Source organism: Dama dama, chromosome X (assembly GCF_033118175.1).
Source record: "Dama dama isolate Ldn47 chromosome X, ASM3311817v1, whole genome shotgun sequence".
In the NCBI taxonomy this organism is placed as follows: domain Eukaryota; kingdom Metazoa; phylum Chordata; class Mammalia; order Artiodactyla; family Cervidae; genus Dama; species Dama dama.
Window position 1 is genome coordinate 11,991,499 of NC_083714.1, and position 14,210 is coordinate 12,005,708.

General features: G+C 43.9%; 1 protein-coding gene across 5 annotated transcripts in view; it reads left to right on the forward strand.

Annotated features, from left to right (window-relative positions):
* Positions 1 to 5,611, forward strand: part of MID2 (midline 2) — a 111,443-nt gene extending 105,832 nt beyond the window's left edge. For all 5 annotated transcript variants that reach the window (XM_061135892.1, XM_061135894.1, XM_061135890.1 and 2 more), the window contains exon 10: positions 554 to 5,611. In XM_061135892.1, coding sequence (XP_060991875.1) covers positions 554 to 956 — 403 coding nt within the window. In that variant the 3' untranslated portion in view covers positions 957 to 5,611. The remainder of the gene's footprint in view (positions 1 to 553) is intronic.
* The last annotated feature ends 8,599 nt before the right edge of the window (positions 5,612 to 14,210 follow it).

Genomic DNA, 14,210 nt, shown 5'->3' on the forward strand with positions numbered 1-14,210 from the left:
CTGTTGTTAGGTTCCTGGGAGATTCAGTTTGATAGTACAAATATAATACCAGTAAGTCAAGGTTAAAAGGCAAGTGATGGAAACCACTCTTAGAAAAATTTTCCAGTTTTTAAAAAATCAAATCATGGAAAATATACTGAGCTAGGAGTTGAAAATTACAGCACTCTAATTGCTAACTTTTTTTAAAGCTCTAGTGCTATCACTGTTATGAATCTAAATGTAAACTATTTAAGGAAGAAACGTGTATTCTATTGCTTAGATGTCCTGTATCATGTCTGTGCTGTGCTGTGCTTAGTCGCTCAGTTGTGTCCAACTCTTTGTGACCCCATGGACTGTAGCCTGCCAGGCTCTTCTGTCCATGGGCTTCTCCAGGCAAGAATACTGGAGTAGGTTGCCATGTCCTCCTCCAGGGGATCTTACCAACCCAGGGATCGAACCCAGGTCTCCTGCATTGCAGGCAGATTCTTTACCATCTGAGCCACAGGGAAGCCCAATGGTATCTAGCATAACTCAGATCATGAACAGATGTGATCTCCTTTCCATTGTCTCACAGGTATGCAGTTGGCATTGCCTACAAATCAGCTCCCAAGAATGAATGGATTGGCAAGAACGCCTCCTCGTGGGTCTTCTCGCGATGCAATAGTAACTTCGTTGTGAGACATAACAACAAGGAAATGCTGGTGGACGTGCCTCCACAGTTGAAGCGCCTGGGTGTCCTTCTGGATTATGACAACAACATGCTGTCTTTCTATGACCCAGCTAACTCTCTCCATCTTCATACTTTTGATGTGACCTTCATTCTTCCCGTTTGTCCAACATTCACAATCTGGAACAAATCCCTAATGATCCTGTCTGGCTTGCCTGCCCCAGATTTTATTGATTACCCTGAGCGGCAGGAATGCAACTGCAGGCCTCAAGAATCCCCTTACGTTTCTGGGATGAAAGCTTGCCATTAAGTTTCAAGAGAGCATGTAATAATTCACTGGCTCTCCAGTTCAGCAGTGCTTCCCCTCCTAAACCTCAGTTAGTATCCAATATACAGGATACAAAAATGAAGTTCATTTGAAGCATCCAAAAGAACTAGATATTATAGATTTAATTTTTGTGCATTAAAGCTTGTATTTGAATTAATGTATTGAGTTTCTCAGAACAAATTATGAGTAGTCTGGGTTCAAGCCATTGGAGAACAAATTTGGAGAATTCTTCTGTCATTGAATAATTCAAAATTCCCAGTGATTTAGGAGTATAAATGATATTGGAAGTAATTCTAGGTAAATAATGTATAAAGATGCTCTGAACAAGGGGCTAGTCAGCCAGAAAGCAGGGATTCATCAGCCTTTCTAGTACTGGCTGATTTGGTCACGTAGAATTTTGAAATGTCAAATGATCCCATATTATATGTAGCTTTTTATGAAAACCTACAATCAAGGATTTATTATAAAGAAAACATGTATGTGTATATATAATATATATATAAAATGAATAAATAATATATATTATATATTCATTTTATAATTATATATACATAATGAACTTTTAAATTTACTCATTTGAGTGAGAAATATACTGGAATGGAAAATAAATTATACCATCCATTTTTGTCCCCTAAAGGGAACATCAAAATCATTTCTCCCCTCCCTCCATTCATCCCTCCCTTCTTCCCTCTGCTCACACACACATGCACATGCAATAATGACATAGATGGTGGGAAGAGCTCTAGATTGGATTAGGAGACATAGGGAGACAAGACTGCACAAGAGATGCTCTTGCTGGATAGAAAATTGATCCAGGTAGTTGTGTTATGTGTAGCACACTTTCATTGGTGCTACCTAATAGAGAAGGTCTGTCTGAACTGTTAAAAATTCTGTCACAGAATATTTCGAAGAAATACAGTTTTACTAGTCTCAAGTAGCATACAGTTACTAGAATTAGGCTTAAAAAAACAAGAGTTGCATAATGGAAGTTCTTTAGGAACCTGCTTTCTTTACTTAATGAGTAAGAATGGAGTGTTGTAGATGCAACAGCTATTTCCATATAAATGGACTTATATTTTCAGATAAAACACTTCTGAAGTGCTTAAGAATGCCTGAGAATAGTCTGTTTTCTTAAACAGGTTGAATAATCATTCTTCTCCTGATCTTGTTTACACTATTCATTTGCTTAGCCAACCCCTTCATGGCAAATGCAGATGTAAACTTCAACCCAGTCCTTATTGCAATCATTGAAGGGAATTAAGCTTTATGGTCGACGCTTCTGTCAGTTCCTCTTCTGTAATTGGGAGTGTCAGCACCAGAGCTCTCTCCTTTCAGGAGCTAAGTCGGCTTCAAAGAGTCTACTTCTTGGGAGTTGTGAAAATATTACTGTCATATAACGTGGTAGTTGTAACAAGCCCCCAGATTGGAGCCTTGAAACAATGCCAAAACTTCTCCCCCTCTTCCTTTCCACCACCTTGGTGGACGTTCATTCATTCATTCATTCAACAAGTTATTAGATGCCAGGTACCACGCTAGAGCTGACATATTAATAATCCACAGTTCCTGCTGTCGAATGACTTACTATTCTGCAGGAGAGACAAAATATCTATAAAAATCCCCTAAATAAGTTTTGTATTGTTTGTACACCTAACATGGAAAGCAAGACTGATTCAGATACAGATGGCAGGCTCAAACTTACCTATCTAGTGGCAAAGTCAGTATTTGGGGTTTTAAAAACCCTACATACTTACTGCTAATCAGGAAACAAGCAACCTCAGTAAGGTTCAGCAGTGCTGGGAAATAGTTTGCTGTGTGGGAAAGCTCATCATAGCCTTTGAATTAAAATAATCGATTTCCTCTGCCATTTACTAGCTGTGTGACCCAGGGCAAGTACTTCACTTCTTTGAGCCACTGTTTCCTCTTCTATACAATAATACCTACCTCACAAGGCTGTTTGCAAAGATGAAAAAAGATAGCACATGTAAACTGCTTAGCACAACACCTGGCATTTAGTTAAGTATGGCATTAGTATGGCATACTTAACTATGAAGCGTGGCATTTTGCTAAGTATGCAACAAATATTACTCTCCTTTGCTCGGCCTCAGCCCCAATACAGTGTAGCAGTGCTTTAAAATGGATGTCTTTCATTTCTAAGTTAACTCTGGGTCTCTCTCTCCTCTAGGGCCTATGCCCAAATTCTTAAACAAAACAGATGATTTCAACCCCTTCATAAAACATTTCACTGACATTCAATAGAAAGTCCCAGTTACTTACAGTTTGGCTTTTCAAGTCCCTATTTGCTTTCACAGTTTCATCTTTTGCCACCTTCCCCCTCACACTGATTGCTCTAGCCAAGCTTAACTATTTACACAAGTTATTCTCTGGGCCTGGAATAGAGACATTAGTAACTGTTTTGATGTCCAGAGTAAACAGCAGGAATTGTTCTTAAAGTAAGGGAATAGTGTGAAAATGCTGTCAATGCAGAACACTCCACCTCCATCCCAGTTCCAATTTTCTTTAAGTTAACCTAGGATCTCCGGTGTATTGGAGAAGGAAATGGCAACCCACTCCAGTGTTCTTGCCTGGAGAATCCCAGGGACGGGGAAGCCTAGTGGGCTGCTGTCTGTGGGGTCGCACAGAGTTGGACACAACTGAAGTGACTTAGCAGCAGCAGCAGGGTCTCCGGTGCCATTCATTTTTTGTGCCTTTATATTGTAGTGCCCTGGGACAAAGCTTCATTGTCTCCACCCTACTTTTGACTCTAGCCTGGACTACCTTTCCCCACTTCTGCCCCACAATAGATTTAATTCCTGAACCCCTAGGCTGGGTTACGTTTGCCTCTTGGGAGCTCCCATGGCACCATGACCATGCCCCCTTCTCAGCAATAATCACATTGTATAACAGTGTTTTTCAAAGTGTGATCCTCAGACCACCTGTTAGAATTATTTTTGGTGTTTGTTAAAACAGTTGATTTTTAAAGTAGACCTCCAACCTAGATCTACTTAATTAAAATGTCTGGGCACATAAGTGGAATTTAGCATTTTTAACAAGCTCCCCCAGGTAATTCTGATGCATACCAAGGTTTGACATTAAGAATCATCCTCCCTCCTAGACTGTGAATACCTTGAGGGCAGGGGTTGTGTCTTTTTTGTTGTGGTATTTTTAACACCTGACATAGTGTGTGGAACAGAGTAGTTGCCTGGCTAATGTTAATTGTGTGAATGTATGAATGAATGAATGAATAATCAAAGTTTCCCTGTTGTACTCTGATATCCATATTGGTGTTTGTTGTTTTCTGGGCAGAAAAGCTTGGCTACTCCATTTGAGCTGTACTGATATTATTTTGCAGATGTCTCAGAACTCATACATATAAATGAGTATTGTCTTCCTCAAAAGCTCTTGGGGAATTGTTTGGAATTATTTGGAGCATGTGGCACAATTGTTTTCAATAATTTTTCAGTCTCTTCAAACTTTGTTCTTTGAATGTGGTTTTATGTTTTGGTTATTGCCAAAAATCACTCAGAGCTAAGCCTACTGAATCAAGTAGGAAATTAAACTGGGTTTGGGGTAAGCAATGAAGTTTCTGAGCCAAATAATGAAAAGTACGTTCCAAAAAAATGGTGACAAAAGTATTTGGTGGGGATATGGTGAATCCCAGATACTTCAGTAAACTTAAGGACTTTCATAGAATTCCGGCAATTTCAGGTACATTAGAGATGTCATTGACTACCTCTAGCTAAACCCAGTTGGACAAAGGAAGTAAGACCTTTATTTAACATCTTCAAGGAAGGTGACTGCATAAGTTTTCATTGTTGCTGTCCTCAGTCTGTTCTCCTACAATCCTTTCTCCTAGCAAATTATTCTTTTGTCTGCAATTTATGCTTATTTTCACTTTTTATATTGTCTCATTGAAAGAAGCACAAAAATAACAATAAAGTTAAACATGTTTTGAGAATATGAAAGAAATTTTAATGCCACATTGGAGTTCTGGCTACTTGTATGTAAGAGTAACTGCATCTGTATGTGTTTTTATCATGTGATTCCATTGTGTAAACTCTGGATGCAGTGACTTTCAAATTGCAGCAAAATCACATCTATGTTCTTCTCAGCTAAAGTATACTAGATGAATTTTCTAAGCTTCCATGGTTTACATATTTATATATGACTACCTGGATGGAGAAATCCACGGATGGACTTTTTGATAAGCGCAAATATTTGATACCATTTCTTCTACAGAATGGAGAATGTGAGGCTGACAGATGAGAACCTCTCCCACACTTATTTCAATTCCTGAAGCCAACTGCAGCCTCACAGCCATTGGGCTGTACTTGGCTGTGTATTTCAGGTTGGCCAGGTTGACTGCCATCAGGTCAGGTGAAACTGCCTTCTACAATCTGATCTGCCAGCTTCAGACATATGCTATGTCATTGTTGTTGGCTAGAATATTTATTGGACTATTGTTGGACTATTTTTTATCAAATATTTTATCCCAGGCTTGTTTGCCCTGGGAGCTCTGGACCAATAGTGTCTCTCCTAGTGACAGAAACCTGAGCATCTGTGGATTACACAGCCTCATCCCTCTAAAATATCCCAGCCCATCCAAAAATGCTATATTATGAATCAAATAAATATATATGTATTCATGAGTTCTTGATTGTCTCTCACTGAAGCTTGAATTGGGGGAAGATTGAAAGGAAGAAGGTCCAGAGTTACTGGAAATGACAGGGGAAATTGATTACCATATTAATAGGTAAAGATTCAGGCAGGGAGGATCTGGAACATCTGGATATCGAGATCCAATCATGAAGACTTTGGTTTCAGGAGCGGGATACAGTCAGAAAGACTAAAGAGATGAAGGTATATGGCCCAAGGAAACATGGCACGTTCATGTTTCAGTAATTGGGCCAGAAGGTGGGAATTAGGGAAGAACAAAGAAAACCCCAGTGCTGGAAAGTGAAAGTCGCTCAGTCATGTCTGACTCTTTGCAACCCCATGGACTGTATCCATGGAATTCTCCAGGCCAGAATACTGGAGTGGGTAGCCTTTCCCTTCTCCAGTATTGGAACCTAGTGGTTAAGGTCAGGATAGGGCCAGATATGAGCCAACTTGCTGTTAAACATCTGGCCTGTAGGAGGAGCCTGGGAGAGTTAGGAGATCTCCCAGAGCTGGGGTAGCATGTGTGGGTGCGCATGTGTGTGTGCACATACACTAAACCACTTCAGTTGTGTCTGACTCTTTGCTACCCTATGGACTGTAGCCCACCAGGCTCCTGTGTCCATGGGATTCTCCAGGCAAGAATATTAGAGTGGGTTGCCATGCCTACCTCCAGGGGGGATCTTCCTGACCTGGAGATTGAACCCGTGTTTCTCATGTCTCCTGCATTGGCAGGCGGGTTCTTTACCACTAGCACCACCTGGGAAGCCCATCCAACCCAGTAATTCTTACCAAATAATGATTGATTTATGAATTAGAGTTACTAGTGGTAACTGTAAAAGGAAGCCTTTACTGGAGACACAGGTATGAGAGTGAAAGTTCTTACCAGACTTGTACATAGGAGATACCTAGTAAGTGCTGGTTGAGTAGAATTAGAACCTGATAAGCAGAGTGACAAATGGGCCACCTCCTACATTGTGAAGTTTGTCTTAGGTGAACTCCACACCACCTCTCGGGCATCTATCTCTGGTCTAGGACAACTGCCTCTTGGTTAATAGGCTATTGTTCTTTATGGCCAGTCTCTTTCAGAGGGAACAATGAGATTTAATATATTAGCCATCAGTAACGTGCAAATGGAAGGGCATGGGCAAAATCCCACATCTTTGCCAGCTTCACACTCTACCTCTTCCTTCCTGCTCAGAAAACAAGAAAATGTTAATGAGGGTCTTCTAGAGGCAATGTTTTGTTGTCTAACCTGGGGTGAGTTGGGTGGGGCAAGCTTCAGATTTTCAGGTTTGGAAAGGGTCAGCCAATAATCCTCTGGAAAGCCTGTTGGAAACATACTTTGAGCAAAGGGGAGTCTTAAATAACAGAATACAAATGCCCACTCTTTTTGCATACAGAAGGCAAAAAGGATCTGTGACTAATTCCACCAGATTGGAAGATGCAGAAAAACGGAACTTGGGCTGATTTTCTGCATGCAGTGGTGGAAAAAAGCCTTTACGATGTATGTATCTTTTTGTTCAGCTCAACTTCCTCTGTGATAAGGGAGAGTGCTATAATATACCTGAACACAGCAAGTAGCAAGTACACAAATGAAAGTGAAGTCGCTCAATCATGTCCGACTCTTTGCCACCCTATGGACTGTAGCCTACCAGGCTCCTCTGTCCATGGGATTTTCCAGGCAAGAATACTGGAGTGGGTTGCCATTTCCTCCTCCAAGTACAAGTACACAAGGGGAGTCCAAGACCTGAGGCATTTAGCAGATAAAGTCACAATGAATCATGTTTAAATTCCATTTATTACTTTCTCTTCAAGAAAATCACAGATACCAAGGGAACATTTCATGCAAAGATGGGCACAATAAAGGACAGAAATGGTAGGTACCTAACAGAAGTAGAAGATATTAAGAAGAGGTGGCAAGAATACACAGAAGAACTGTACAAAAAAGATCTTCACAACCCAGATAATCACGATGGTGTGATCACTCACCTAGAGCCAGACATCCTGGAATGTGAAGTCAAGTGGGCCTTCGGAAGCATCACTACGAACAAAGCTAGTGGAGGTGATGGAATTCCAGTTGAGCTATTTCAAATCCTGAAAGATGACGCTGTGAAAGTGCTGCACTCAATATGCCAGCAAATTTGGAAAACTCAGCAGTGGCCACAGGACTGGAAAAGGTCAGTTTTCATTCTAATCCCTAAGAAAGGCAATGCCAAAGAATGTTCACACTACCGCACAACTGCACTCATCTCACACGCTAGTAAAGTAATGCTTAAATTTCTTCAAGCCAGGCTTCAGCAATACGTGAACCATGAACTTCCAGATGTTCAAGCTGGTTTTAGAAAAGGCAGAGGAACCACAGATCAAATTCCCAACATCCGCTGGATCATCGAAAAAGCAAGAGAGTTCCAGAAAAACATCTATTTCTGCTTTATTGACTATGACAAAGCCTTTGACTGTGTGGATCACAATAAACTGTGGAAAATTCTGAAAGAGATGGGAATACCAGACTACCTGACCTGCCTCTTGAAAAACCTGTATGCAGGTCAGTAAGCAACAGTTAGAACTGGACATGGAACAACAGACTGGTTCCAAATAGGAAAAGGAGTACCTCAAGGCTGTATATTGTCACCCTGCTTATTTAACTTATATGCAGAGTACATCATGAGAAACGCTGGGCTGGAAGAAGAACAAGCTGGAATCAAGATTGCTGGAAGAAATATCAATAACCTCAGACATGCAGATGACACCACCCTTATGGCAGAAAGTGAAGAAGAACTAAAGAGCCTCTTGATGAAAGTGAAAGAGGAGAGTGAAAAAGTTGGCTTAAAGCTCAACATTCAGAAAAAAAAGATCATGGCATCCAGTCCCATCACTTCATGGCAAATAGATGGAGAAACAGTGGAAACAGTGGCTGACGTTATTTTTCTGGGCTCCAAAATCACTGCAGATGGTGACTGAAGCCATGAAATTAAAAGACACTTACTCCTTGGAAGGAATGTTATGACCAACCTAGATAGCATATTAAAAAGCAGAGACATTACTTTGCCAACAAAGGTCTGTCTAGTCAAGGCTATGGTTTTTCCAGTGGTCATGTATGAATGTGAGAGTTGGACTATAAAGAAAGCTGAGTGCCGAAGAATTGATGCTTTTGAACTGTGGTGTTGGAGAAGACTCTTGAGAGTCCCTTGGACTGCAAGGAGATTCAACCAACCCATCCTAAAGGAGATCAGTCCTGAATATTCATTGGAAGGACTGATGTTGAAGCTGAAACTCCAATACTTTGGCTACCTGATGCAATGAGCTTACTCATTTGAAAAGACCATGATGCTGGGAAAGATTGAGGGTAGGAGGAGAAGGGGGTGACAGAGGATGAGATGCTTGAATGGCATCACCAACTCGATGGACACAATGGGTTTTGGTGGACTCCAGGAGTTGGTGATGGACAGGGAGGCCTGGCATGCTGTGGTTAATGGGGTCACAAAGAGTCAGACACGACTGAGTGACTGAACTGAACTGAAGTGAGTGAAAGAAAAAGTAGTCAAAGATTCCTGCTCCTAGTGGTCCTTATCCCACAAGCCAAAAAGAAAGACAATGAAACAAAAGGGGCCAGAGGACTGCAACAGGTAGCTGTTGGATATCCTTTTGCTAGGAAGCCAATTCTAGACTGCAACTAACTTGCTTTATAGTCTGTAGCTCTCTTCTGAGAGAGATGAGTCAGACAGATTCATTTCATCAGATCTCAGCAGGTGGTAAGCAATGAAAAACTGTCTCTTATCATTGCAGAGAAGAGAAGAGATACAGAGGTGAGTGGGAGATGTCCCTGAAGCACTTTCCTGCAAGCTTCCAATGCTCTAGAAGGATCACAGGCATTTTGCTGAGACTCAGATTACCTATGGTTCAAACCTTTGCTTGCTGGGTTTATGTGGATAACAGTTTCCAGGGTGGAGCTGTTCTACAGTAGTTGGCTGAAGGCTAGGTACCTTCCCCGATGGGAACAAAAAGAAGTAAAGTCAGAGTCTGTTGAGGAACTTCCTTTCTCCCTCCTTTCTGCTGACCTCCAATTTAGGTCCTTTCATTCAGTCTCTTCGGGATTTGGGATGGGATGGGGGGAGGAGTTAAAGGAATAATGGGATACACAGCAAATTCAGGCCCTGAAAGATTCAGTACCAAGGCCAGAGAATCCCAAAGCCCAAGTCCTTTGCTGTCTATTTCTGGCTCTTAGTTTTTCAACTGTTAAGTGTATGAATAATGTCTAAAGTCCCTTCACACATGCACACTAGTTCTAACAGGATTAATTTCCATAAATGCAAGTTTAGTGAATGCAGTGGAGGAGCCTAACCTGCATACCAACCCCAAAAATGTTGGGACATGAGGTCAGATCATCAGGAACCCTATGACTAGAACAGAAAGGTGGATAACATTACTGTTCCTTTAGGACCACCATAAGCTCTGTACTCTGTATAGAGTATAGGGAGGGGTCTCTGTCACTTCATTCAGAGCTCCCCTGCCAAACTCCCTCACTTAACATTTACCACCATTATTTTTGACCTTTCCATGTCAGCCCTCTCCCCCTCCCTTCTTTAGTAACTGTACAAGATGTGAGTACTACTCTAGCAAGGCACAGCTCTGTTTCAAATTTCAGGTCAGCTCAGTTGTCCATGTAGGAAACTGCCAAAGACAATTCCATTTCCAAGGGCAGAGCAGGTCACTTGATAGAGTAACCAACAGTGGTCCCATGTGCTACCTTTCCCAATCATAGCCCTTCTTCCTCAAACTTCCACAAATACACCTCTGACATGGCAGAGAAGAAAGTCTTGGCATACCCTCTAGTCCAAGTTATCATTCAATCAGTCATTTATTAACTCAAGAAATAATTTATTGATAGCTTCTTTGTGTAAGATGCTGGAGTTCAGTGATGAAGAAAATACAGTTTTTGCCCTAATGAGGCTTACAATACAGAGGTGAGACAACCACCAACAAATCAACACCTTTGTTAATAACAGGAGCCATCACTGATTGCTTACAGTGTCCCTGACAATATTCTAAGCACTTTAGATGTAGTAACTCATTTACATTCTCCCAGTAACACTATGAGCTAAAGACTAGTACTGGCTCCGAAGGACACGAAGAGTTAATACCTCTGCCCTTGCCCAGAGCAGCAGATTCCATGGTGCCCGGTAGCTGCTAGCAAGGGTCTTGTCTCTGGATGTCTTTGGCGCGGGGTAAAGGAGTAAGCACCTAGGCAAAGATCCAGCCGAGTGGCTCCTGGATTCGGGGTTGACCAGGCAGGATTCCCAGGATTGCGCTAGACACCATCAGGACCGCCCATTGCCGCGGTTTTCCAGCCTTTTCCCCCCTCTCCTTCCCCTCCGGCTCCTCAGTGCTCCCCCCGTTCCCAGGCCGGCCCCTCCCTCTGAGCCTCCTCCTCTCTGAGTCATTTCCCCTTCTCAGACCCAAAGACCTTGGCTCTCCCTTCCCTCTGGCTGAGACGAGAAGGGCAAACTGGCTTTGGGAACTAGGTAAGCATTCTTCTCAGTGGGGAAGGGCAACGCCTCCGGCCACACCCCGTACCCCCTACTGCCCACTCCGTTCCTTAGGACGGGAAATCGAGGGGGTTCCCTTCGACTGAGCGGCCGCTTTCTCCGCTCTCCGAAGGCTCCGGTGGCGGAGCTTGGGAGGTGCAACCCCCCCGCCCGGTGACTCCTGGGATGTGAGCAGAGACGCAACGGCCCAGTCGGACTGGCTGGCCACGTGCTCTGCGCGCCAGGGAGAGACCTAGCTGCCCGAGAAGCTGACGAGCGGGGAGGGTCGGGCCGCCAGTCTCCTCTGGCCCGCCCTGGAAAGGAGAGAGGGGAGAGGCTCCCTAGGCGGTGACTGTGGAGACGAGGGTCTGAGGCGCAGGAGTGGAATGCGCCTGTGCGCGGAGGGACTCGGGGGGACACGCGTGCGTGTGCAATGTTTTGGGGGATGTGTTTGGAGAACCGTAACGCGTGCGTGCGGCGCGTGCGTGGGGAGGCACGTGTAGGGGGTGAGTGCATGGGGGCCTGGGTGGGGGAGGTGCGTGCGTGTGGGGTGCGTGCATGTAGGCGTGTGTGGGGAGGCGGGCAGAAAGGAAAGGCGTGCGGAGGGACGCAGGGGATGGAGATCCACACCTCCAGCGTGCGGGACTGAAGTAAAGGATGGCAGAGGAGCTCTGGCTGGCAGCTTCCAACCAGCATTCTTTTTTGTTTTTTGAAGTGAGTTGGGGGTGGCGGGGCGGGGAGGACATGATCCGTTTGAAAATCTGAGGAAAATCATTGACCCTCTCCTCGAAAGGAAAAAAGGAACAAAAAGGAACAAAAAGCACGTGGTGCTTTCCTGGGCCCACGGACGGTCATCCGTAGACCCCACACTATGGTTGAAAGAGGGAAGAAAATCCAAATAGGTGACTTAGGTACTCGCAACTGGGGCTTGTGATTGTGCGACTGAGCAATGGAATAGGTGATCGAGCTGTTGCCTCCTTTCTCTGTGGGTCAGTCCTAGGCTGGGTGGCTTCGAGGCCAGATCACCATGCTTCTGGGACGTGGTACCCTCAGAGTGGGTTTATGAGATGGAGGTCGCTCCCTCGGGTATGGCCGCTCTAGGGCCCGTGGTGTTCCCTATCCAGCTGGCTCACCGTGCCTTGCAACTGGCCCCAGGAGAGCCCAGATCCGGGCTCCAGCCGCTGACGTGCTGGTCAGCTCCCTGGTCTCGCTCAGGTCAGAGCGCGGGGCTTAGCAGTGCATCCTTGTCGCATCCTCTCACTCCCAGCGGTCTCCACGGTCTGGGGAGTGAGACTCAGGTTGGTCCTTGGTTGGGTAAGTGACATGACAAGGAGGGCAGCGGATATGGGTTCTGAGTCCATCTTTACCATCAACTAACTGGGCTGTGAGTCAATTTCTGTAATCTTTCTGTGCCTCATTTTCCTTATTTGTAAAAAGGGAGAGTAGTAGTTGGAAGTGTATATAAGCACTGGGAGGAGCCAGAGGGATTCGGTAGAGAGGGAGGTGGGAGGGGGGATCGGGATGGGGAATACATGTAAATCCATGGCTGATTCATGTCAATGTATAACAAAAACCACTACAATATTGTAAAGTAATTAGCCTCCAACTAATAAAAATAAATGGAAAATAAAAGACTACCGTAATAAATTTTCAGCACATGGAAGCATTTAATGAATGGCATCATACTTTAAATGCTAGGAATTTGTTACAGTGTTATTTACACTTCCAACCACGGTGTTAGCTACTCTCCCATTTTACTAACGAGGAAAGTAAGGCACAAAAGGATTAGAGAAATTGATTCACAGCTTCCCTGGTAGTTCTGCTGGTAAAGAATCCACCTGCAATGCAGGAGACCTGAGTTTGATCCCTGGGTTGGGAAGATCCCCTAGAGAAGGGAAAGGCTACCCACTCCAGTATTCTGACCTGGAGAATTCCAGGACTGTATCGACCATGGGGGTCACAAAGAGTGTGACAGGACTGAGCGACTTTCATTTTCAAAGATAGAATCAGAACCCAAATCTGCTGCTCTCCTAGTCACTTACCCAACCAAGGGCCAACCTTAGAGTCGTACTCCCCACAGGACACCCAGGCTGTGGAGACTGCTGGGGGTGCAAGGATGCGATAAGGATGCAGTTTTATAATAGAATATAGTAGAAATTATATTCTTAAAGAATGTATTAAACTGCTGGTTTTCTTTTTCATCTCTTCTAGGCACATCTAGTTGTGCCATCTTCAGCCAAAGCCCACCAGATCCATCCTGTAAAGTCACACGCCTGAAGTAAGTGGGCCTTTAGTTTGAATTTTTTGCTGTGTTCTGAGAGAAAAGCCTTAGTCCAGTGTGAACTCTCACTGGGATTGCTGGCTTGGTCTCCGGACTTTCTCTCTCGACCTGCTTCCCTCCTGTTCTTTCTCCTTGTTGCAGTCAGAGTTTTATTCCCTCTGAGCGACAAAGGAACCTACTGCTTGGGAGCACAGACTTTGGTGTCAGACAGATCTCCTTCAGATCCCAACTCCACCCTGCTTCCATCACTTTTTGTGTGACCTTGGACAAGTTACTAATACTTCACTTCTTTAAAAATCCTTTTCCTTGTCTGTAAAAGGGGATAATGGTGGTCTCTATTTCATACTGGTGTTCTGAGAAGTTCCAGAAGTAATGTATGTAGAGTGGCCCTTAGTAACTCAGTAGCTTGGGAAATGGAAGATTAAAATAGATTAGAGCAGTGAGGCTGCTAAGAAGAGTGTTTAAAGTGATGTACCATGGCATCTAGACTGGATAGGGAGTTAAGCAATGAGGTGGTAATGAGCTGAAGAACAGGAGAAATCAAAGGATGGGAAATCTTGATGAGAACTAGGACTAAATATTTTGAGAACCAAGAAGTAATAGGGGCAAGAGGTTGTAGCTAGAGATTGGGTTAGTGGAGTTCAGGAATTCTGAAGTGGGGCATCTCCATGTTTTTTAGGTGGTCTAGGGCAGTAATGGTTAGAAATGACAGGTGAAGTGGCATGTGGTCAGAGGTTGCAGAAGTAGAGGAGGTTGATGGATAGTGAGGCCAGG